Source organism: Peromyscus leucopus, chromosome 8b (assembly GCF_004664715.2).
Source record: "Peromyscus leucopus breed LL Stock chromosome 8b, UCI_PerLeu_2.1, whole genome shotgun sequence".
In the NCBI taxonomy this organism is placed as follows: Eukaryota; Metazoa; Chordata; class Mammalia; order Rodentia; family Cricetidae; genus Peromyscus; species Peromyscus leucopus.
Genome location: NC_051086.1, coordinates 58,143,473 through 58,169,895, shown reverse-complemented (window position 1 = coordinate 58,169,895; position 26,423 = coordinate 58,143,473). Strand labels below are relative to the sequence as shown.

The window sequence follows — 26,423 nt, the reverse complement described above, 5'->3', positions numbered from 1 at the left end:
AGCTGCGTTAAGACCTTTGTAATCTTAGTACTTGGGAAGGAAGACAAGAAGGATAAGGCATTCAAAATCACCCTCAGTTAAATGGTGAGTTCCAGGCCAATTGGGCTACATGAGGTCCTGTCTCAAATGCTGCCCTGCCTTAAAAAAGTATTAACACCATTCTAAGGAAATAGTATAGTGTCTTTAACAAACAGAAATGTAGCTCTGCAGAGCACCTGTATAAGGCCCTGAAAGGACACTGTAATGGTTAATCCTGACTGTCAACTTGATGGGATTTGGAATAACCTAGTACATACACCTCTGGTCATGTCTGTGAGTATGCTTCCAGCAATGCTTAGTTGAGATAAAACTCATCCTGTATGTGGGTGTCACCATCCTATGAAAGAAGGTAAAAATATCCCCAAACTGAATGTAAAAAGGAAGAAGCCAGCAGAGTACCAACATTCACCCCCCTTTGCCCCTAACTGTGGAAGCAATATAAGCAGCTCCTGCCACATCTTCTCTGCCACAATAGGCTATACCCTCAAACTATGATCAAATAAACCTTTCTCTCTTAAGTTGCCTCTTACATTCTAGGACCTAAAATATCTGAGAATTCATAAAACTCAAGGAAAAGGGTAGCTCAATTTTTAACATTTTGTTTTGTTTTGTTCTGTTTGAGACAGAGTTTCTGTGTAACAATCCTGGTGGTTATCTTAGAACTCACTCTGTAAACCAGGCTGGCCTTGAAGTCACAGAGATCCACTTGCCTCCACCTCCCAAGTGCTAGGATTAAAGGTGTGCACAACTGCTGTCCAGCTGTTTTATGTGCATACATGCCTATGTACCATGTGTATGCCTGGCATCCTGCTGCAAAGATATCTGATCACACTGTGAACCCCAAGATTGCATTATTTACTGGAAAAACCTGTTTCTAGTTGTGGTGTGGCTCAACTCTAGCACATATCTTTAATCCAAGAGCTTTCTGCTTGAATATTGTAAACAGAATTAAATAAAGTCGGGGTTGGAGAGATGGCTCAGAGGTTAAGAGCACTGACTGCTCTTCCAGAGGTCCTGAGTTCAATTCCCAGCAACCACATGGTGGCTCACAACCATCTATAATGAGATCTGGTGACCTCTTCTGGTGTGCATACATACATACAAATGGAACACTGTATATATAATAAATAAATAAATCTTTAAAAAAAAAAAAAGAATTAAAGTCAACCCTAAGTCAAGAGGTGGAGCAAGCAACCAGTTGACAGGAAGTGAACATAACAGAGAGTAAGAGGGAGTCAGGAAGACTAAAGACACACAGGAAGTAGAAGGGACATTCAGTTTGAGTCTTGTTTGAGACGGCCTAGGAGAAGGCAGGAGGCTTCCGGGAGGCAGGCTGAGGAGGAGGGTCAGCTAGGTGCTTTCTCTGGCTCTCTGAGCTAGCAGGCTTTCACCTTAGCATCTGGCTCCCAAGTCTTTACTGGTAAAATCTAATGATTGAGATTTTGTTAAAAGCAACAGCACCCATGGATGATATAAGAGGGAACTGTAGTTAAAGATGGCTGAGAGCTGCCAAGTGGGTACTGGAAATTAAACTAGGCCTTGTGGAAAAGCAGCCAGTGTTCCTAACAACTGAGCCATTTCTGCAGCCTGATAATCCAATTTTAAAATGACAAAGGATTTCAATAGATGTTTCTCTAATAAAATGTAAATGGTCAATGAGCACACAAAAAGTTGAAAGGATTACATATATGTGTTTCAAGGCGAGAATGCTTTCCTAGTTAAGTATAAGGTCTTTCCCAAGAATTTATATGCAGTTCCTAGTTGATGAAGATTCTTTTTCAGATTAGCCACTTGGAAGATACTCTTGTAAACAACCCTAAAGAAACATAATGCATCACAAAAACAGAAGACAAAAATAACTTACGAAAGTAGAAAGGAAGCTAGTTGAAAAGAGGAACCAATAAAAAAGGGTTGGGCACAGAAGTTCATGTCCATATCCCCAAGCACTACAGAAGCAGGAGAACTGCTTCAAATCAACGTCAGCCTTGACTACACAGTGAGTCCCAGGCCAGCCTGGACTCAGACTGAGAGCCTGTCTCAAAGAGAGCCCTATACAGTGGCAGACATCTCTAAATCAGCACTCCTACAGAAGTTACCCAGAAGCTTGTGGGTTGGCTTGCAAAAATAAGAAACCACCAGACACCACCTTTCTCAACAAGATGGAAGAGAATTGACTCCCTTAAGTTGTTCTTTACATACATGCAATCACTCGATTGTACTAACACAAATGCACCAAACATATGAAAACACACACAACTAAAATATTTAATGAAAAAAAAAAAAAGAATGAGAACGAGGTTTTTTTTCCTCCTAAGAGATGCTTTTTGTTGTTGTTTTGAGATAGGGTTTCTCTGTGAAGCCCTGGCTCTGGTGGTAGTATGCTTATTTATCATACATAAAGTCCTAGGCTTGATCTCTAGCACCAGATAAAAAATGAGTATGGCGAAACAAGCCTGTAATCACAGCACTAGGGAAGTAGAGGCAGAAGATCAGATTTAATGTCATTCTCAGCTATATGGCAAGTTCAAAGCCAGCCTGGGCTAGGTGAAACCATATATCACATTTAAAAAAAAAAAAGCCAACACAAAAACAAGAACAAGAGCCTGGTACAGTGGCACATGGCTTGCAGTCCCAGCACTTGAGAGGTTTAGACAAGGATTGGCAGCCTGAGCAATATAGCAGAAATCCTGTCAAGAAAAGAAAATTAGGCAGAAAGAGGGGAGGAAGGAAGGACCAGGGAGTGAGGGAAGGAGAGACTGTCTTTTTTCTTTGCTGATAATCACATTAGCTGCTTCTTGTCCTTGATATCTTAGTATCTACTGTTGCCCTCCCCCATCTTTTCCTCTCCCTGCAGCTTCCTGTCTGGAATCCTCTTAGCTCCCAAGGTCCATTTCTTCTGATTAGAACCACATTCAAAGGAAGTTGATAAAATCTAGAAAGGTGTGACCAAGTGCTTACTGTGTGTTTACTAAACAGCCACGTTAGATGAAAATTTAGGAGTATTAGATCTGGGGCCGGGTGGTGGTGGCACACGTCTTTCATCCCAGCACTCGGGAGGCAGAGCCAGGTGTGTCTCTGTGAGTTTGAGACCAGCCTGGTCTACAGAGCGAGATCCAGGATAGGCACCAAAACTACACGGAAAAACCCTGTCTCGAAAAACAAAAAAAGAGAGAAAGAGAGAGAGAGAGAGGCAGAGAGAGAGAGAGAGAGAGAGAGAGAGAGATAGAGAGAGAGAGAGATAGATAGATAGATAGATAGATAGATAGATATCTGGGCAAGCAGGGTATGGTGGCTCAACCTTTAATCCCAGCATTGGGAGGCAGAGGCAGACAGTCTCTGTGAGTCTGAAGCCAGCCTGGTCTACAAATTGAGTTCCAGGCCAGCCAGAGCTACTCAATGAGACTCTGTTTCACAAAAGACTTCCAGGGAAAGAAATAATATCTGAATGCTGAGGACTGGCTGAGGCCCTTAAGGGAGGGAAGTAAGAGGGTCTTGTCTTCTTCCTAGAAAAGGAAACAAGGTAAGATGCAGAGTAACAAGCTGTTGCCTGGCTGCAGAATAATGTTCCTTTAGGAAATTAAATGCAGTAAAGTGGAGGTATGAACCAAGTCAACTAAAGTGTGGGATCCCCGACAACTCACCTCAAAGTAAGGGAGTCATGGCCTGAAGAGATAGCTCAGTAGATAAAGACACTTGCTGCCAGCCCTAATGACCCACATTTGAACCCCAAGACCCACATGGTGGTAGGAGAGAACCCACTCCTTCAAGCTGCTGTGATCTTCATATTCAGTGGCACTCACACACACACATACACACACACACCAAACAAACAAATAAATGTAAATAAAAAATAATAAAAGAGAAACAAACGAAGTTGTAGTAGAATATTATTTTTAAGGTGTGTTACTTTTGTTTATGTTGCATTTGTTTAACTCTGTGAACCTGTGTTACTACTGTGCCTGTCTAAAACACCTGATGGTCTAATAACTGAATGGCCAATAGCAAGGCAGGAGAAAGGACAGGCAGGGCTGGCGGGCAGAGAGAATCTATAGAAAGAGAAATCTGGGAGGAAGGAAAAGAGATAGAGGAGTGAAGGAGAGAGCAGCCAGAGGAGAGGGAGGACTCCAATCACCCAGCTACACAGCAAGCCACGGAGTAAGAGTAAGATACAGAAGAAAGAGAACAGGAAAAGCACAGAGGCAAAAGGTAGATGGGATAAGTTAAGTTACGGAAAGCTGGCTAGAAACAAAGCCAAGATAAGGCTGGGTATTCATAAATAAGCTAAAGCCTCTATGTGTGATTTATTTGGGAGCTGGATAGTGGGCCCCCTAAAAGTAGAAAACAAACAACGACAAGGAGTCTGAGGATCAAAGACAAAAGAGGCTGTGCTTTGGACTACAGGAATCAGAAGAAATCAAACTCCCGAGGAGCTGATGCTATTAAAATTGTATCTTTCTTTTTCTTTCTTTTTTGGTTTTTCAAGACAGAGTTTCTCTTTGTAGTTTTGCGCCTTTCCTGAAACTCACTCTGTAGCCCAGGCTGGCCTCGAACTCACAGAGATCCCCCCTCCCCACCCAGTGCTGGGATGAAAGGCGTGCACCACCACCACCTGGCTTCAAAATTGTATCTTAAGGGGCTAGAGATTGCTCATAGGTTAGGAATACCAGCTACTCTTGCAGAGGACCCAAGTTTTGATTCCCAACACCCACAACAGTTTGTAACTCAAGTCCCAGAGGATCTAACACCCTCTTCTGGCCTCCAATGACACTGCACACACATAGTGCACAAACACACAGGCAGGCAAAACATTAATATACATAAAATAGAAAATGAAAAACAAATCCCTGTTTTAAGCTAGATATGATAGTACATGCCTTTCAGCCCAGTATCTGAGAAGAATGCAACTTCAAAGCCAGCCTGGGCTACCAAGTAAGACTCTGTTAAAAAATAAATCCAAGTACTCACTTCAGTAGCACATATGCAAAAACTGGAACAGAAGAGAAAAGATTAACATGGTCCCTGCATAAGGATGAAGCAGCCCATATTTTTAAAATAACAGACACATAAATAAACTCAGAGGTTAGCGAGAGGCTCAATGTGTACAGTGCTTGCTGCCAAGGCTGTCCATTAAGTTCAGTCCCTGGGATCTTCATGGTAAGATAGAAGCAACTCTCAACACTATCTTCTGACCTCTACATGCATACCTTCACACACTAAATCAATCAACAGAAAAATGTAATAGTACAAATTTAATCAATAGTTTAAGAAACTCATGTGATAGGACATGCCTGTAATCTCAGCACTTGGTAGGCTGAATCAAAGATGACAATTTGAAGTCTAGGCTATGTAGTGAAACAAAATTTTAGCTCAAAAACAGGAAACTGGCCAGGCAGTGGTGACTCACGCCTTTAATCCCAGCACTTGGGAGACAGAGATAGGCGGATCTCTGTGATTTTGAGGCCAGCTAGTCTACAGAGTGAGTTCCAGGACAGGCTCCAAAGCTACAGAGAAATCATGTCTCAAAAAACCACAAAAAGGGAGAAACTGCCTAGAAAACAGTTCCGTTATCCAAGGAATTTCTTACCGTATACACTGCCAATAAAGCCAGTTGGTTATAGGGGCGCCCATTCTTAGGAGCAATATGCTGGGCCTTCAGGTACCAACTAGAATAGAAAACAGAATGAAATGCTAACTCTTTATCAACTACTCTTTCCCAATCCATCCTCACAGCCCTTCTACTTAAGTCACAGACTAGAAAGTTAACCAGATATAGCCCTCGAGTGGTAAAGCATAATTAAAGGGACCGATTAAGAAATTAAGGACAACTGTAGGGCACTCCATATGGGAGGCAGCTCAAGTGGCTGGATGTCTTACAATAATTCACTTAATGCCACACAGGGAAGAGAAACAATGAGCAAAGAGGTTTAAAAGTACCTGCGTGCCTTCCCATAGTTCGCTGTATCGTTGGCTTGCTCCCGATACCTAGAGATATCTCCTTGGCAAATCATACAGCGTTGAGCACTGATCAAGGCATATTTTACCTACAGAATAGACAACAATTGGTTAGTAGAGTACCCAAGAAACACAATTCAATGCCAGAAGAAATGGATGGAATCTAAATGACACTGACAGTCCTCAAAACAGTCAAGTTTTCAACCTGATCCTGACTGCTAAAAAACCACCGCCAAGAAAATACAAAATATACTGAGAAAATACAGCAGTCGAAGAGAGAGTGGTAATTCTTACTCTGAGTCCCACACAAATGGGAAAATGCACTCTGAAACTAAGAGTCAAACAATCTGTGTGGTCTCAAGGAAGCTTTTGGAATGCCTGGAACTAGGTTTCCTCATCTGCATTTAATACAAATTTCAGGGCTGGAGACCAACTCAGTTGTTAAGAGCACTTGTTGCTCTTGCAGAAGACCAAGGTTCAGTTCCCAGCATCCACATGGTAGCTCACTGACATCTGTAACTCGAGTTCCAAGCAATCTGATGCCCTCTTCCAACCTCAGTGAACATCAGGCACACATACATGGTATATAGGCATACATGCAGGCAAAACATTCATACACATAAAATAAATAAATCTAAAACCAAAAATTTAAAATATATATTGTAGGCACTGGAGAGTTGGATCACAGGTAAAATATTTGCTACACAAACATGAAGACCTGCGTTTGGATCCCCAGCACTCACAGATAAGCTGAGCCTGGCCTCATGCACCTGTAAGTGGGGGAAGAGACCCAGAGGATGACTGGTACTTGCTGGACAATCAGTCTAGCCAAAGTGGTGAGCTCCACATTCAGTAATATACCCTAGCATAAAAAAGGCAGCAGTGGCACATGCCTTTAATCCCAGCACTCGGGAGGCAGAGCCAGGTGGATCTCTGTGAGTTCGAGGCCAGCCTAGTCTACAAAGTGAGTTCCAGGACAGGTTCCAAAGTTACACAGAGAAACCCTGTCTTGGGGGAAAAAAAATCAAATCAAAACAATCACCCCCACCAGGCATGGGAGCACATACTTATAATCCTCATTCTGGAGCCTGAGGCAGGCAGATCTTGATTTCAGTCAGGACTACACAGTAAATTCCAGGGTCCCAGGGTATCTGACCTACACATGAGATTCTGTCTCCAAAAAATCAAAACACCAAAAAATGTTGGGACAGAGTACACATCCTTTTTGGTTTGTAGCACTGGCTATCCTGGAACTCAAGAGATCAACCTGTCTCTGCTCCCCAGGTACTGGGACTAAAGGTGTGCACTAACCCCTCAACCATTAACCAGCTAGGGTGCACACCTTTAATCCTAGCACTTGGAAGGCAGAGGGCAGATATAATGAGTTCTATATAGAGAATTCTAGGCCAGCTGGGTTATTTAACAAAACTGTTTCAATAAAACCAAAAATAAAATAAAGTCTAAATCAAAGCTTCTCTTGACCTTAAACTTCTAGCTACCCCCTCTCCTTGCCTCCCAGACATGATTCTTATAAGCATGAGCTACATCATGCTTCACCTCTCAACATAATGTTGCTTCTACCCTTTCAACAAAAACAACTCCTAGCTACAGGCAGTACTCTAGCTACTGCCCAGCCTGCTGCCCTTTCCCTTTTCTGATTTAAAAAACAAGATAAGGTCATTCAATCCAATGGACATTAGTATATTTAAGAGTGTGTGAGAGTGTGTGTGTGTGTGTGTGTGTGTGTGTGTGTGTGTGTGTGTGTGTGTGTGTGTGTGTGTAAACTGCATCTTTCCTTTATGGCCATTCCTCTAGGCCATAAACTGGGAGATAACCTAGACTGTTCATGCCTCCAACCATAACCTTCACACCACAAGGGCTAGCAATTTATTTCTATTTCCTTTTTTGTTTGTTTTGTTTTCTGGTTTTGGAGACAAGGTCTCCTATAACCCAGCCAGGCCTCAAACTTACTATGTGGCTAAAGATAACCTTGAACTTCTGAAGACCCTCCTTGCTCCCCCTCTCCTACATGCTGGGATTATAGGTGCACACATGGGTTTATGTGGTGCTGGAGCCAGAACCCAGGACTTTATGCATGCTAGGCAGGCAATCTACCACCCGAGCTCCATCCCCAGGCTTTTCTTTTTCTGAGACAGGGTCTGACCAGGCACCACTGACTGGCTTTTAACCGGAGGCAGTCCTGCTGCCCCCCCTCCCAAATGCTGAGACTATAAGCACAGACCACCGTGCCTAGCTTCCCACTCTGTCTTTTCATTTCCACCTCCACTACATCTCTCTTTACCTTAGCCCATGCCTCTAACCTAACTCTCCTACATTCACCCTTGCTTAACACCTATCAAATTAACAATTTACAAATTACCCATTTGCTGAAAAGCAATCAATGGTTCCTAAACGATTAAAGAATAAAGTCCAAATCTTCAGTATGGCATCTAAGGGTTTATGATCTATTGTTTCCTACTTCCTTAGCTTTATCCACTGAAATAACCCTAACTCCATATTATCAACACCAACAGAATGAACTTGAAGTTTCCCAAACACCTGGTTCTTGCTCACTGTGCCCTGTATCTAACTATTCCTCCCACCCTTCAAACTCCTACTTATATTTCAAGACTCAGCTTGGCTAGAAATATACCTCTGGGGTACAGTTCTTGCCTAGTATTTCATGAGGCCAATTTTGATTCTCAGAACCACTTTTAAAAGTCTCTGAAAACAAGCCGGGGAGTAGTGGTGCACGCCTTTAATCCCAGCACTTGGGAGGCAGAGCCAGTTCGATCTCTGTGAGTTAGATCTTTGAGTTCGAGGCCAGCCTGGTCTACAGAGTGAGTTCCAGGAAAGGCGCAAAGCTACACAGAGAAACCTTGTCTCAAAAAAAAATAAATAAATAAATAAATAAATAAATAATAAATTTTTTAAAGAGTCTCTGAAAAGCCTTCCTGGAGTCCACTGAGCCTAAGTTCAATCACTCCCCTCTGTCCCTCTACTATGCCGTACTTACTATAGTGCTCACTCCCCTCTGTCCCTCTACTATGCTGTACTTACTATAGTGCTCATCCCTCTGTTCTACTATGGTATTACTATAGTGCTCACTCCCTCTGTCCCTCTACTATGCCGTACTTACTATAGTGCTCACTCCCCTCTGTCCCTCTACTATGCCGTACTTACTATAGTGCTCACTCCCCTCTGTCCCTCTACTATGCTGTACTTACTATAGTGCTCACTCCCTCTGTCCTCTACTATGCTGTACTTACTATAGTGCTCACTCCCCTCTGTCCCTCTACTATGCCGTACTTACTATAGTGCTCACTCCCCTCTGTCCCTCTACTATGCCGTACTTACTATAGTGCTTATTTCCCTCGCCTCTTTGTGCTTTGTTCTCCATTTTATTCTGTGTGATGTGCAGCTACATATGCACATTTTACATGTGTATGTGTGTGCATGTGGAGGCCCAAAGTTGATGTTATGAATTATCCAACTACTTTTTATTTTTTACCTTTTAAAAATTTGTCTGTTTGTGTTTTGCCTGCATGTATTTATGTGCATCACTTGCATGCCTGGTACCTGCAGAAGTCTAAAGAAGGCATTAGATCCCCTGGAACTGGAGTTACAGATGGTTGTGAGTAGTCATGTGGATACTAGGAACAAAACCCAGGTCTTCTGTAAAAACAGTAAGTGCTCTTAATAACTGAGTCATCTCTCCAGACACCTTGTTTTCTTTTGAGACATGATCTCACTCTGTAGTTCAGATTATCCTAGAACTCACTATGTAACCCAGAATGGTCTTGAACCCATGGCAATCCTCCTGGCTTTATTTTCCCAAGTGTTGGGATTACAAGTGTGAAGTTCATCATAGCGTTTATGACATTACAATTTGCTTTTTATTTTTGAAACAAAATTTTATATAGCTCAGATTTCCTTGGAAATTAATGTTAGCAAGGCTGACCTTGAGTTCCTGATCCACGATTACTGACACAGGCCACAGTGCCCCACTTATGATAGTTTCATCTATCTGTTTCCCTATTATACTATATCTTTCACTATGATATACTCAAAACCCAGCACACTACCTAGGCCTTAACTAGTACTAAATAAATGCTTACTAAATTGATGAACAAATTTTTGTTTGTTTGTTTGTTTGAGACAGGGTCTCTCTACACAATCCTGGATGGCCTGGAAGTCACTATGTAGACCAGGCTGGCCTTGAACTCACAGAGAACTATCTCTGCCTCCTAAGTACTGGGATTAAAAGTGTGCATTTTGCCAGGACTAGATGAACAAATTTAAACTAAAGAAAGAAACCAGCTTACTGTCTTTCGTAAAGGCTTGCTTCGAATGGCAAGTCCATCCATGTAGTCCTCCAGTTTGAACTTGTAAGTAACTTGTAGTTTCTGAAGCAAACTATCAAAGAAATCACTACCCTATAAAGAAAAAAAACAAAACAAATATCTGAATCAATCAGTTTTTTTCCAATCTATTTACCAGATATTGGAGCAAATGACCCTTTCACAGTTCCATCAATGTCCAGACATCCTATATAAAAGGAGTCACATACAGTAAGTAGCTAGAGGCCATCAAGTAAGCACACCACCAGTTTATGGTATAAGCCTCCCATGTTTTAAAGATATGATCCATTCACTCCTCCCTCTTTCATCTCTCATTTTTCCCCTCTCCCTCTCTCATTCAGAAAGCTTTCAAGCTCAAACGTAACTCCAGGACAGGAGATGTAGCTAAGTAGTAGAACTCTTGCCTAACATACACGAGGCCCTGGGTTCAATCCCCAGCATTGGGGGAGGGAAAAAGGGCACTCCACCTGTCAGTAAGTATAGTCCAAAAGAACTAATACAGGTAGACCATGCCTAAATGTAAGAAAAAGATATGAGTTTTGGCAATATTTTCCTCTAAAACATCTCAGGTAGAAGATACAAACTAAAAGATGCTGCAGACTTTATCCTGAGGATCAAAAAAAAAAAAAAAAAAAAATTATAATGTTTACCTCATCCAAGAGCTCCAGGAGTCTGTTCCGAATCTGTTCTGGGTTCTCAATATTTGGATCCTTGAGAAGCTGCCTGAATTTCTCAATCACCTGATAGAAAGCATTCTTCCACAGGATCTGATCTACATTCTGATTGTCAGAGAATTCAATATCTAATAGAATACAGCGCTCATACAGCTGCAGTAGTTCAGTTCTGGAATAAAATACATATAATGTCTAGCTCCAATACATCACAAGGAAGGCTAGACCCAAGATATGAACTTCCTGCAAACTAGCCAACTCACTCCTGACAAGAAATCTGAAATGTAACCAGATATCCTACTCATACTGGGTTCTATTCTGCACAACAGAATGTCATTCCAAAGACATTTATGCCTAGGAAAACAGCACATGTGCACACCTACATTGAAGAGCTGAAATAAGTTCTCTGGTACAAGTTGGAAATTGACATTCTAGAAATCCCATGTTCCCTTAAAGACACGTTTTTTCCCCTTAAAATCAGAAGTATACTTATTTCTAAGACTAGAATTAAATCTTATTTCCCCAACTGCCTGTTCCTTATAAAAAAATCAATGTAAAAGGGCTTCAAGTGTGGCTCAGTGGTAGGTCACTTATTCCAAGATGCTCTAGGCTCTAGGCTTAATGCCCATGCCCAAGTGAGGTTGGGAGGGGCAGAGATCCCTGTGAAAGGGAGGTAACACTCAGTGGCTTACCTAAGAAGTCTCTACCTTCCTCAGCCACAGGAGCCTTACAACTGTCCATTTCCCTCTAAGCAAGATAGTAGGAAAACACACACAATACCTGAGCTGAGCCATCTTCTCCATGCCCTCGGTACTGATGCGGTCCCTGGAAAGCAGGTTGCTAAGCTGCAATTCCTGGTTGTCAGCCACTCGGAGAAGCCTATGTAGTTCCTGTTGCTGCATGTTCCGCACGTGCTGCTCTATCTCCTCAGGGCTCATGGTGCTGGCAGGGAGAGGACTACATACATACTGTCCTGAGGGGGCAGGATAGCCTGGGTAGTAAGGCCCTGGATACATACCATTTGCAGGGCCCACCGGGTATTGCAGAGGGCTATAGCCTGTATAGGGATACTGAGAGGTAGGGCCTGGTGTCCGAGGGTAGTAATAGGGGTTGTCAGAGTTTTGAAATTTATAGTAAGATGCTTGGGCCTGACGTGAGTCACCCCAAGATGTAGGGCTGATTTCATCATCAGTGTCCAAGAAATGTAGCTGGGGTGTCTGGCTTTTCAGAGCAGGCTTCTGATCAGGATTATTTGGGTCCCATAGTCGGCGGGTAGTGCCTCCACGGCCCCAACTCCGAGATCCCTTAGTACCAGATCCAAATAAAAGTCGAGGTCCCAAAGGTGTAGACTCTGGAGAGCCCACTGAACTGACAGATAGGGCAGTATGGGCTGGCAGAATCAGAATGCCGCGACCACGACCTCGAAGTTCTTGGTTCGGGTGTTTGAACTCCTGCTTCTCAGAGCCCTTGCCCCCACTGCTCGGGCCTTTGTCAGACTTTATTCTTTCCACACTTTCCCTGGCTGACCTCACCATGGGGGAATCTTTATTCATGGTTTCTGCATCAAAAGTGACTCGAAGGGTCCCTCGGTTTTCTTTACCGTTGCTTTTCTGTTCACCCTCGCCTCGGCCAGACCAATTTCTTTCTAAATGCTTCTTCCTTTCTGAGCTCCTCCTGGGCCCTAAACCATCAGGCTCATCAACTCTGTCCTCATCTAAGGAATCAGTTGAGGACATAGACACCTGCTTCTTCAGTCGTGGCCTCTCCTTGGTCCGATCCTGGCGCCGTCGGCGACATCCACTATCGGCCAGGCCAGCTCCCTCAGCACTATTGTTGCTACCAGCTGAGCTGGTACTACAAGTGCGGTAGCGGTTCCTTCGCTTGTCTGATCGGGAGTACCGCTTTACAGAGCCTGGTTTCCCCTGGACAGAGTCGTCATTCACCTTCTTCGTCCCCTCCCCCTTCTCCATCTTTTTTCCCTTTTCTCCCTTGGCAGTTCTGGCTCGGTCATTAGTTTGGGTCTTTTCTGTCTCAGCTTTGTCTGGTTTATTCTCAGCTTCTTCTTTTACAACTTTTCCCTTACACTCACCCTCTTCAATCCTCAACTGCTCCACTTGGTTAAGGATTTCTTCCTCATCTGCCCTGCTAGCTGACTCTTTGGTTACGGTCTGCAAACGCCTTCCAGGCTGATAGATCTGCAGGTCAGGTTTCTTAATTCTCTTGATGATTCTTAGACTCCGGTCCTCTAGTCCACCAGTCTTTGAGAAATTCTCCTGTGCCTGGCGATTTTCTGGATCTGTAGGACCATTTTGCTGTTGGCTGTCCAATTCCTTGCAAACTTTAATAAGCTGCATATCATTCGCAACAGAAGAATCTCTGTCATTCACAATCTCATCCTTAAATTCCTCACTCCCAGAAGCCTCCTTAGTTTTAGGTCTGTTCCTCAGTCGAGAAAGTCCAGGCTTATAGATTTCCAAATCAGGGCGCCTATTATCTTTGCGCTGCCTGGGTTCCTTTAATTCCTTCATGTTTTCTAGTATGTTGATAGGAGGAAACACAGAAGAAAAGAATAATGGGAGAAGAGAGGGAGGAAAAGTTGTCATTCTAGTTACATAACCACAATAACATCAACAAAAAATGAGCAAGAATTACATACCCAAATACTAATATTGGTGGGCAGGGAAGAACGTTTCCACAAAGACAGAAAATTGGAGTTGTGTTCAGTAACCAGTGAGGCTAAGAATTTAACTGTGTTAGAGTTACATGTACTTGAGTTGTGGAAATGGGGGTGGTGGTGGTGAATATTCTCTTGACCTACCCAAGTCATACTTATATATTCAGATCTCAAAGACCCCAAACTACTTCATTATATCAGAATCAAAGATCTCTAACATGTTCAGCCATTAACTATCCTGTTCATACAGCCTACGAGTTAACTCTTTCTTTCCTCTTTCTTCTTTCTTTTTCTTTTTTGGGAGTCAGGGTCTCACTATACAGTCCAGAAAGATGTCAAAATCACAGTCCTCCTGCCTCAGCCATCCAAGTTCTGCAATTGCAGGAGTGTATAATCACACCTGGTTTAGTCTCTCCTCTCCTATCTGTAACATTTTTCTAGGGTGGCTAAATTCTTTTACTATTATTAGAAGGGGGCTCAGTGGGACATTTGCCTAGCACACAGGAGGCCACTAGGGGTAACCCCTAGCATTGCATAAACATATTTACTGGAACATATGTTTCATGTATTACATCATATATTTACTTACTATATTACATATGTAAACACATATTTACACATACATACATATATTTGAGGAGGATCTCTGGGAAAGTAACTGCAACTCCAGCGTGGGAACCTGAGCAGGGCAAATCTACAACTTTAGGATACCAATACCCCAATCATATACCTCCTACTGAAGCTAACAGGAAGCAGTTCCTTTTACAATCTTCAACTCCACTCATCCTCACCAACTCTTTAACAACAACCAGCAGAATCATTTCAAGAAAATACTGCCTAGAATACTGAGACTAACTGCTACTATGATGATAGAATATAAGGGGAAAAAAGTTCCATTAGAGGAGCTTTTCCTAGGCGCCAACGGAAGGATTGTGACATGCTCTCAAAGCACCAAAGGACGAAGGGACTCAAGAACACTAGAACCGAGTCCAATTCATGCCTACAAATCCTAGCACCTAGAGAGTGACAGCAAAATCAAGAGTGCAAGGCCATCCTCAGCTACCACGAGTTTGGAACCTACTTGGGCTAGATGAGATCCTGACTCGAAAAACAAAGGAAAAAAGAAAAGAACAAAATAGAGGAGTTGATAAACCACTCTCCAAGCTCCACGAACTTACTGAATGATAAACAGGTTTTTTCGTAAGTATCTGTTGCTTAGAGTGGAGAGACAACTACAAATAATCACTAAATGTTTAACAAGAAAGTGACAGGAAATGGTGAGACTATTATCCAGTGCTCAAGTTATATACAATTCTAGAACCTAACTATAATATAAACACAAGCTGAAAGCGGGTATTTATGCTCCGACATCTACACCCACTTCTGTTAGTAGGGGGAGAGAAAGGAAAATGAAGTGAAACTGACTTTTAGATATTGCTTTGGAAGTTGGGTGTGGTGGCACATGCCTGTAGTTCCAACACTCGGAGGCTGAGACAGAAGGATCCCAAACTCAAGGCCAGGCTGGGTTACACAGTAAGTTCCAGGCCAGTCTTGGCTACAAGGTGAGAGACTGTGTCTCAAAAGAAAAACAACAAAAAGATATTGCTGCTTTGGCCAAAGTTTAGCCTCTCCATCAATATGAACCAAGATAAAGCCGGTGAACCTCAGCACCCTCCGTAAACTTTTAAACTTAGTTTGGGGGCGGAGCCAGGGGAGGTGGTGACTACTATTTTCCAGAGCAGTGAGAGAAAACAACCTGGTTAATCCGACTCAGCTGGCCAAAGCACAGTAACCTCACGGATTGTAGCCACGATCCTAGAGGAGGCACCAACTGTAACAGTCATCAGAAACAACACTGACTAAGGAAGGGGAGTGAGACACTAAAATAGTTCTCGCGCTTTTCTGATGCGCATGGAGACTGGCAAATTAAGCATTCTCTCTGACCAGAACTGCTCTCATACACGCCAAGACCCAAACAAAACAGAGTCAGCTCCCTGAGGTCCTGGATCCCTCCAGTGGCGTACCATTGGAAGCCTGCCTTCGGGGGCGAAAAGTTGAGCAAGGGAAGTCCCAGCCTGTTAAGCCTTTCTCAATTTCTCCAGCTCCTCCTCTCCGACTCGGAAAGGAGGACTACGGGGGTACACAGACGATTCTTTAGGGAACCCTATGTCCTGGGGCCTCTACCGGACCCCAGCACCCACGCCAGTTCGTATCTCCTCACGACTGAATCCAGGGGCCGGCGACAGAAGGGGGAACCACCACAGCCGCGGCGGTGAGCAAAAGGGTGGAGGCAGGAACTCGCGCTGGGCTCTGCCCCCCAAGGCCCGAGTGAGCAGAGACCCAGCCCGCGGTCTCCCAGGGGCCGCCGCCTCAGGCCCCGGGGCGCACTGTTGGGGGAAGGGGCGGGGGCTGCGAGCGCCACGGACGGGGCGGGGAGGAGGCAGAGGAGAGGGAGGCGGGGCGGGCAGGCCCGGCCCAGCAGCTGGGCGGCGCAACTCACCTCTGCTCCCGGCCTGCGGAGCCAGAGTGGCCAGGATCCCTCGCAGCTCGGACGCGGAGATCCGCACACGCTCCAACCCCTCCGCCATCTTCGCGGCGGCTGCTTACAGCTGCTGCGACTCCGCCACCGCCGCGCGCAGCCAGGAAACCACGACGGACGGGCGGCGCGCGCTCACCCACTCCCACCCTTGTCCCCGCCCCCTCCTGTCGCCCTCCCCCAAACGACGGTGGCCGCACTGGGAGCAAAAGCATCCAGCACGTCCAACGAGGGCCATGCCGGAGCCTGCGCTCGGCCCCGCAGGGACGGCGTGTGCGCGTGCGCTTGCGCAGAGGTGTAACGCTGGAAGGTACGCTGAGGCTTTGGAGGTGGAGGCGCGGCGCCCGGAAGGTGAGGTGAGGCGAGGGCAGGTGCGGCTCGCCCACACCAAGTGGGCATTCGCGCCTAGGGATGCCGGTATTGCTGTGGTGGCCACAGACGACACTGCTTTTGGTCTAGGGCTGGGGTTGACGGAGACACCCTACAATCCGGCCTCCTCCGATCATTTTAGGCCGAAGCCTCCTTATAACAGGCCTGGATTGTTGGGACTTAAAGGTCTTTTAACAACCATTATTATTATCCCCATTTCTGATCAGCTGAACCTCAGAGAATGGAAGAGGTAAATTGCCTCGTGTAACAATTGGTTGTACCAGAATATCAAAGTCCAGGACAAAGTTCATCCCTAAGACTTGCTGGAGGGGATTGTGTGGAAGTAGAACAGAAGGAAATTATCATTCGACCTGGCAGTTTCTGTAACACGGAAATTTTTTTAATTATGGCTTTAGAACTCAGGTTTATTCTCCCCGCTCTCCATCTTTACATCTTTAAATATTCACTGAGGCTAATAGAGGTAGTTCATTCCTGTATTTGAGAGGCTGAGACAGGAGGATGTCAAGTTCAAGACCAGCTTGGACAGCAGCATATTTGAGGCCAGTCGGGGCAGCATATTAGAAGACCTTGCCCCCCCCAAAAAAAAAAAACAACAAAGAATTCATTAGACTAGAAGATTGGAGCTTTAGCCTCGTTGACCATGAGCTCCTATTAAAAACTGGGGAGGAGAAACTCCCTACCCAAAGGATGCCTCTCCACCTGTTGCTCCTTCCTTGGAACTTTAGACCCTCAAAAAATAGTAACCAGTTATTCCTTGATCACAGTATAAAAGATTTGATCCTGAAAGAACTCATTCAGTTCCTGTTTTGTGACAGATACTTTGCCATTAGAAAAGAAAGACAATGACTGGGAAATATTTCAATGGCTCAAGGGGTTATAATTAGAGTGATCAAAGCATATGGCAGCCTTTGCCCAAAGATTTGAGAAAAATAGGAAATAAAAAAAAAAAGTCCTGGCATGATGGCACACGCCTGTAACTCCAGCACTTGGGAGGAAGGTCCAAGTTCATTGCTGTCCTCCACCATTGAGTTCAAGGCCAGACCAAAGTACCTGAGGCCCTGTCTCTAAAAGGTAAGCCAGACATGGTGGCACATGCCTACTATAATCCTAGCACCAGGGATACAGAGGCAGGAGGATCTCTTCAAGTTCAAAGCCAGCTTGGTCTACATAAGTAAGTTCTAGGCCAGCTACAGCAAGACCTGTCTGAAAACAATAACAACAGGAAAAAATTTTTAAACCCCTACTTGAAGCTGGTACACATCTCTAATCACATGACTTTGGATGCTAAAGCAGGAAGATACAAGAGTTCCAGATCAGCCAGAGCTTAAGGTCTTTCTTGGCTATGTTCCAGGCCAGCTTGGATTACATGAGACCGTACCTTTAAAAAAAAACAAAAAAAAAAACCCTAATGCCACATACACTAAGTGTGGTGGCAGAAGCCTGTAATCCCAGCACTTGCAAAGTACAAGGAGAAGGACTCAAAGTTCAAGGTCAAGGTGTCCTTGACTACATAGCCAGTTGAAAGCCAATATGGGGATGGGGGCAAGTAATCTACTTTCCAGTTGAAGACCTCAGTTTGAAGATTGTTTGGTTTTGTTTACTTTTGTTGAGGCAAGGTCTATTGTTTCCAGGCTGGTCTTGAAGTCCTTATGTAGCAAAGGGTAGCCTTGAATTTCTAACACTCCTGAAAGATGGGATTACAGATGTGGTCCTATATTGATGTGCCGGGTTGATGTCGTTCTGAGGATTGAACTGGGGCCTGGTACAGGTTGAGCAAGCATCCTACTGACTGAATTATCTCCCTAGCTCCAACTTTTATTTATTCATTTATTTATTTTCCAGTCTATAACTCATGATTTTTTTTTAAGATTTTTCTCATTTTTAATCATATGTATGTGTCTGTGTACGCGCATACATGCACATGAGTGCAGTGCCTGAGGAAGCCAGGGGGCATTGGATCCCCTCTGCAGCTAAAGTTACAGGTGGTTCCGAGCCACCTGATGGGGGTTCTGGGAACTGAAGTCCACTCCCCCACAAAAGCAGTACTTGTTCTTAACCGCTGAGCAATCTTTTCAGCTCCACAACTTTAATTTTTTTTTTTTTTTAAAGAAGGGAAAATAATTTGAAAGAAGAAAACTTCCCCGGGACAGCCATGTCCAACTTAATTCAGTACTGTCTATGATCAGACCAGAGAGCCTCTTAAGTATTAAAACAGAACTCAGAAATTTACCAGAACTCAGGGAAAACACAACAAATACATAAGGATGAGTGATTATGGAGCATGGGTCCAAAAAATTAATAATACAAATGCCAAAATATGGTAGCTGGCTGAGGAAGAGCCAACAAAAGTCAGGTTACAGAAAAAAGCTTTTTTTTTTTTTTTTTTTTTTTTTTTTTTGGTTTTTCAAGACAGGATTTCTCTGTATAGCTTTTACTGTCCTAGAACTCACTCTTTTTTTTTAGTTTTTTAAGACAAGGTTTCTCTGTAGCCCTGGCTGTCCTGGCACTCACTTTGTACACCAGGCTGGCCTTGAACTCAGAAAGATCTGCTTGCCTCTGCTTCCAGAGTCCTAGAATTCAAGGTATGTGCTGGCTGAAAAAACCACCTGGCTGAACAGCTACTAAATTTTGAATTTTCATAGTTAAAGGACTCATGAAGTATCAAGTAAAATAATGAAAAAGACTCCCAGCTTGGTGGTAAATGACTGTAATCCCAGCTACTCAGGACACCAAGGCAAGAGAATTCCAGCCTCAAAGCCAGCAACTTAGGAAGACCGTGGCTCAAAATACAATAATTTAAAAAAAGGCTGGGCCTGGTATATGCGTACCTGTAGTCCCAGTTCTAGTGAGGCAGGGTAGAGGCAGGCAGTTCTCTGTGAGCTCAAGCCAGCCAGCTTGAGCTACAGATTAGGAATCTGGAGAGAGAGAGGGGGGGGGGAGAGGGAGAGAGGGAAAGAAGCTATTACAGAACAATATATGTTATAGTTCTATGTGTAGCAAAAACAATTTTATGCTTATATAAATTTCTATATTCCAAAAACTGGAATAGGGGCTGGAGAGATGGCTCAGTGGTTAAGAGCATTGGCTGCTCTTCCCAAGGACCCAGGTTCAATTCCCAACACCCACATGGCAGCTCACAGCTGTCTGTAATTCCAGTTCCAGGTGATCTGGCACCCTCACACAGACATACATGTGGGCAAAAACACCAGCACACATAAAAATAAATTTTAAAAGGTGGAATATATGCTAAACTCAAAAGTAGAAAACAGGTGCCCTGACAGTAGACAGTGGAAAACTCTCTGTGTATCTGTAATGTTTTAAATTCTTAAATAGGGATTTGGTCACATAATATGTAGGTAATACAAAAACAGTAAAGCAGATTTAGATCACAGAAGATGATGGAATTGGGTTTTTAGAAATTAAAAATTGAAGGCTGGGGAGATGCCTCAGTGGATAAATGCTGAGCAGTCATGAGGCCCTGAGTTCAGCTCCTGAGAACCCACGTGAAAGCCAGGCATGGTGGAGCATACCTTTGACCCCAGTGCTGGCAAGGAGAGACAGTGCATCTCGGAGGCTTGCTGGCTAGCAAGTCCACGGCAAGCTCCGGGTTCAGTGAGAGACCTTGCCTCAACAAAATGAAATGAATGCTGGCAAAATGGCCTTTGTCTCTGAGCCTGACCACCTGGGTTCAATTCCCAAACCTACATAATAGAAGGAGAGAACACATATACACATAAATAGATAAATAAACATTTTTTTAAATTTTAAATAGGGCAGGCACTAGCAAACTGACTCAGCATGTAAAGGTGCTTTGCCACCAAGCCTGGTGAATTTGATCCCCCAAACCTACACGGTAGAAGTAAACCAGCTCCCCCGTGTTGTCCCCTGGCCCCATACATATATGTGCTGTGGCATACTTGCACCCACACAGATAAACATTCAAGATAAATTGATAAAAGTTGAAAATTAAAAAATAGAGAGCAATAGAGGAGGACACCAGCTTCAGCCTTTGGTCTCCACATGCGCACTCATGCATACACCCACACAGTTAAAATTGTACAAGTTACATAAACCAGACGCTAATAACTACAGATTAAGCAAAGAATTCTAACTACTTGTAATTTTTAAGAAGTAAGTAGGCCAGGTATTGTAGTGTGCGTGTGGCGTAGTGTGCATTGTTGAAAACTGGTGACTGCAGAAGCATTGCTGACGCCCGGTCCCAAGTCCAGCCAGAGAACCAGAGCAAGAGGCCAGAAAGAAGACTCACCGGTGAAGAGCACTGACTGCTTTTCCAGAGGACCTGGGTTCAATTCCCAGCACCCACAGGGCAGCTCACAACTGTCATACACGTATCATACACATGGTACACAAACACACGTGCAAGTAAAAAATACATACACATAATATAAAAATAGGTGAAAAAATTAAATTAATTAGGGACTGGAGTTCAGCAGGTTCAGAGCACTTACTGCTCTTACAGAGGACCTAGGTTTGGGTCCCAGCACCCACATGGTAACTCCAGTTCTTCTGTCCTCCATGGATACCAGGAACACATATAGCATGTATACATACCTGCAGGCAAAACACTCATACACATAAAATTAAAATAAAAAAGTGTTTTAAAATAAATTGATAAAAATAAATTAGTAAGAGCCAAATATGGTGACACACACTTATAATCCCAGCACTCAGGGGGGAAAGGTAGGCAGATCTCCATGAGTTCAAGTCCAGCCTGATCTACATAACAAATAATGAGGTCAGCCAGAGCTGACCATATGAGACACCATATGTATTAATGAGTATAATTTTTAAAAGGAAACTATGTCTAAGACCTTTGGGGTTGTTTTTGTTTTCTATATAAAGTTCGTGAGTTCTTTACAAATTAAGATGATAAAAAACAGGTTGGGACTATAGCTCAGTGGTAGAGTGCTCATCTACCATGTGTCAAGCCATAAGTTAAATCCCAGCTCCTCAAAAAATAAGAGAGAGAGAGAAAGCAGGTGGTAGTCGCACCCAGCACTCAAGAGGTAGAGGCAGGCAGATCTTTGAGTTCAAGGCCATCCTGATCTACAGAGTGAATTCCAGGACTGCCAGGGCTACACAGAGAAACCAAGAAAGATAGAAAGAAAATAGTGCATGACGGAATCCATGAGAAAGCATTAAGCCAATATAAAAGAAAATTTAGAGCCTTAGTGCTTTTAGTATTTAAAAAAAAAAAATTAAAACTAAAGGTTGGGGGATGGGAGCTAAAGGGGTGGTTCAGCAGTTAAGAGCACTGGCTGTTCTTCAGAGGACCCGAGTTCCATTCCAGTCATTCACATGGCAGCTCACAGTTGTCTGTAACTCCAGTCCCAGGAAGTCCAGCATTCTCATGCAAGTACCAGCCACACATCTGTTGCACAGACATGATTACAGACAAAACACCTATATACATTAAGTAAATAAATTTAAAGACTGGGGATGTACTTCAGATGATAAAGTGCTTGCCTACCATACATGATCTCAGACACCATATAAACGAAACACAGTGGTGCATGCCTGTAATCACTGCACTTGGGAGGTTGAGGCAGGAGAATCAGGAATTGAAGGTCATTCTCAACTATCGCTAGTTTAAGGCTAGGTACTGTCCCAATACATTAATTAATTAAAATAAATAGCTAGGGAGATTGCCCAATCAGTAAAGTGCTTGCTAAACAACAATTGATAGCTCAATCAATATTGATATATGAACCTGAGTTCAATCCCCAGCACCCACTTAAAAAGCTAGGAGTGATATCATGAGTTTGTAATGAAAGTTCTGCGGAGATATAGACTGCTGAATCTCTGAGGCTCACTGGCCAGCTAGCTTTAATCAGTAAGCCTCAGTTCCCAGTGAAAAACTATTGTAAAAATATAAACTATAGGGGCCTGGAGAGATGGAGCAGCAGTTAAGAGCACTGGTTGCTCTTCTAGAGGTCGTGAGTTCAATTCCCAGTAACCACACGATGGCTCAAAACCACCTGTAGTGGGATCTGATGCCCTCTTCTGTAATAAAGTCATACATGCAGATAAAGTACTCATCCAAATAAAAAACAAATAATCTTAAAAAAAACAAAACAAAAAACTGTAGCCAAAGTGAATAGCTCCTGAGAGATAACACCCTCACCCAGGGTTCACTCACACTCACATGCACATGAATACACCTATACGCATGAACACCCATGGACAAAAATAATGTGTATTTATTTATTTGTTTATTTATTTTATTTTATGTCCTGACCACAGTTTCTCCTCCCTCCTCGCCTCCAAGCCCCCTCCCCCCACCTGCCCTCTGTCTCCCCTTCCCCATCTGTTCCTCCTCTGTTTCCATTGAGAAAAGGGTAGGCTTCCCATGGATCCTCACAAAACAAGGCATATCATGTTTGCAGTAAGACTAAGCACCTTGCCTTGTATTAAGGCTGGGCAAGGCTACCCAGTATGAGGAATAGGGTCCCAAAAGCCAGTAAAAACAAACAAACAAACAAAAAAACTAATTATGGGCTGGAGAGATGGCTCAGTGGTTAAGAGCACTTTTTCTTTTCAGAGGACTTAAGCTCAGTTCCCAGCACTCATGTAAGATGTCACACAACTGCCTGTAGGTCCAGTTCCTAATGGGTAGGACGTTCTGTCCTCTGCAGGCACCTACACACACACACACATACAGAGAGAGAGAAAGAGAGAGAGAGAGAGAGAAGAGAGAGAGAGAGAGAAGAGAGAGAGAGAGAGAGAGAGAGAGAGAGAGAGAGAAAGAAAGAAAGAGAAAGAGAAAGGAGGGAGCTGGGCATGGCTGTGCACACCTTCAATCCTGGCACTTGGGATACAGAGGCAGGCAAATCTCTGGATTCCAGACTGGCCTGGGTTATATGAGTTGGAGGAAGCCAGGGCTACAGAGAGCCCACCATCTCAGCGGAAGTTTAATTACAGTATTTATCGTGTGGGCTCACATGTGGGAGTCAGAGGATAACCTGCAGAAGTCAGTCCACCATGTGGGTCCCGGGAGTGGACTCAGGTTGTCAGCCTTGGCAGCAAGCGCCCTTACCAGCTCAGCCATCCCTCCAGCTCACTCCCTTTTTTTTTTCTGAAAACTGCCTTTCTTTCCCGCCTACTCAGAAGCTTGGTTTTGTTTTTCCCTCCACCATTCCCTCTTACACTGCCACTTTCCATCAGAAGCAGAGAATTGAGGTAATCATACTATTTTGTTCACTGTCATTAACAAGGCCTTTCTCATTTTCTCTTTTTTGCTCATTTCAGTTCCCAGTCATCCTTCATCACTCCTTCTTTAGTGGCTTTAACGTGCTTAATATATGTCTTTAAATATACATGTATCCTTGCATAATATATAATGTTTTATGTATGTATTTTAAATGTACATAATTGATATTGTGTTACAAATCTCATGCTGTTTCTTTTTCATGTTTCCATAAATACTTCTATTACATAGTATTTCCTAAATGACTTTACACCCTTTGCCACACTGGTCCTGGGCCAAGATGGGCCAAAGTCCTTACCCAGAATTTTTTGAACTGAAATTGAGAGAAAAATCCCTCTTCAGTGTGGAAGCCATAAAATGTAAATCACAGGAGCATTCAGCAGCCATGTGTCCTGCCGTATGGAGCCAGCTGGTCTGCTGTGAAAAGGAAGCCGACATGCCAAAGGCGGCAGAGGTGAGAAACCGCGAGAGTCATGGAAGCCCCCAAGCTCCTGGTTGCCGTGCTGCTGAAGCGCCATATCCCCTCTGGTTCGTCCAGCCTTCCTGAGATTCCGTGAGCCAGTGAACCTGGAAGCCCTCATCCTTTGCCTAAGCTATCAAAGCGAGGTTCTCTCACTTGCACACTCTATCAGTCGGGGTTCTCTAAGGAACAGAACTGAGAGAATGAAATATGTATGTATGTAAAGGGTATGTAGTAGACTGCCTTGTAGGCTGGGGTGGCTAATCCCACAATGGCTGTCTCTTGGCAGAAAAGGCAGGACTATGTATGGTAAGGTTTAGTCCACATTAGGTTGGAATCCCGAAGAAGCTGGTTCTATACCGATGAGAGAGCGCTTCGGCAGCAGGGTAGATGGCGGCAGGAGTAAGGGCGAGCAGGCGACTAGTAGACGCCTCCTTCCTCCGCGTTCTTTTCTGTGGACTGCCACCAAAGGTGTGGCCAGACTTAGGGTAGGTTGTCTCCCCTCAAATAAGCCAGACAAAACCCTTACCAGGCATGCCCAGCTTCTTGAGTTTTAGTTGATTCTAGCAAAATCAAGTTAACAAGGAAAATTAGTCATCACACAAGCTAGAGGCCTGAGTATAACTGCTATTATCTTTTTTTCAGTTTGTTTCAATTGTGGTAAAATATACATAAAATGTATCATTTAACCGTTTTTAAGTGTATGCTTTTTCTTGTTGTTTAATGTATCTTGTTACATACCCAAACCCATTTATACCCATTAAACAGCCCTCCACTGTCCTAAACCCAGCCGGTCAACTACTCTTCTTTCTTTGAATTTGGTTACTATGGGTATCTCACGATTGGAATCATATAGTAGGTTATCTCTGCAAATAGCCTATTTCCCTTAGCATAATGCCCTCAGTGTTCATCTATGTTACAACATGTCAAAATTTCTTCCTGTTAAATATGAATCTTCCATTTTATGTGCATATTACATATGTGTAGACATCTTGTCAGTGGCCACTGGCTTCTTTTGGTTACTGTGAATAACGCAGCTCTGGACCTGGGAGTGCAGAAATCTCTTTGGTTGTGGGACAGTCACTGGAGAAAACTGCTTAGACTTTGGTTTAAGCCAATAGACCGTCTTTAGTAGCTGGTTTGTGACTACCCTGGGTGTTTGGGATCCCAGTGTGGCACTGAGCCTTCTTTAGGGTAAGCTTGTAAGCACAAAACCATGTCCTGGGTTGATATACTTCATCAGTTAGCAAGAACAGTTAGCTGAAGCAGAACTACAGACTAGTTAGTATTTTTAAGGAGACTTTCCCAGAGCTGTGGACTTTGATGGATTAGGCCTTTGTTTTAGTGCTGGCAGGTGGTACTGTCTGCATGCTGTGTTTTACAGCCTCCACGGTAATTACATCATGGAGTCAGTTGTGCAAAGGTCACTTTGATGAAAAACAGCTTGTTGGTCTACCTCTAGGAGTGGAGTTGCTGGTTCCGGGGATAATGTTATGTCCATTGTTTTTAGGAACTAGAATAGTGTTTCCCATAACACCTTGATTGCTTTATATTCTGACCAACAGTACTCCCCCACTTCCTCTCTATCCTGGTCTAATGCTTATGGTTAGAGGTGGTGCCCGTTGTAGTTTTGACTTGCATGTTTCTAATGATTAGTGATTCTGGGCATTTTTCATGTGCTCATTGGCCTTTATATAGCTAATCTAGGGAGATTTCAAGTTTTTGAGGGTTTTTTTTTTTTGTGTGTGTGTGTGTTTTCATGCAGCGTATCAAATACAGGGTATCGTGTAGCATAGGCTGGCCTAGAACGCACTGGGTAGCCCAAGGATGACCTAGAACTTCTTATCCTCCTGTCTGTACCTGCTGCCGACCTGTACCTTCACCTTGTTTTATACAGAGCTGAGGAACAAACCTAGGACTGCTACAAGCTACTAGGTCTATCTGAAGGACATTAAAGTTTGTGTTTACATAAAATGATTTTTTTCTATCTCTACTTTTGCCAGTCAGTCCCCCTTTGCCCCTCCTGTGTAGTGAAATTCCTCTGAATTGGGCTCCCTGGTTACATTTTTGTCCTTTCCTTTTCCTTGTATGCAGTTAGTGGTTTTCTGAAAA

The 26,423-nt window shown here is 43.7% G+C and overlaps 2 protein-coding genes and 1 pseudogene across 4 annotated transcripts in view; 2 read left to right on the top strand and 1 right to left on the bottom strand.

The window, feature by feature from the left end:
• Positions 1-16,387, bottom strand: part of Smg6 (SMG6 nonsense mediated mRNA decay factor) — a 249,559-nt gene extending 233,172 nt beyond the window's left edge. The window contains exons 1-6 of one of the 3 annotated variants that reach the window (XM_028866719.2): positions 16,198-16,387; positions 11,804-13,556; positions 11,003-11,195; positions 10,317-10,427; positions 5,974-6,080; positions 5,624-5,702 (exon numbers count right to left, since the gene is read on the bottom strand). In XM_028866719.2, the coding sequence (XP_028722552.1) occupies positions 5,624-5,702; positions 5,974-6,080; positions 10,317-10,427; positions 11,003-11,195; positions 11,804-13,556; positions 16,198-16,285 (2,331 nt within the window). In that variant the 5' untranslated portion in view covers positions 16,286-16,387. Of the gene's footprint in view, positions 1-5,623; positions 5,703-5,973; positions 6,081-10,316; positions 10,428-11,002; positions 11,196-11,803; positions 13,557-13,679; positions 14,385-14,427; positions 15,166-16,197 lie in introns of those variants that run through there. The other 2 variants (XM_037201489.1, XM_028866720.2) reach the window with 2 other exon arrangements.
• On the top strand, positions 4,997-5,088 carry LOC114691616 (annotated as a pseudogene).
• Positions 16,388-16,392: 5 nt separating the features above from the next.
• The window catches only part of Srr (serine racemase), a 21,328-nt gene continuing 11,297 nt past the window's right edge, over positions 16,393-26,423 (top strand). Inside the window, 1 exon segment of the mRNA XM_028866729.2 lies at positions 16,393-16,589. The gene's annotated coding sequence lies outside the window, so the exon portion shown is untranslated.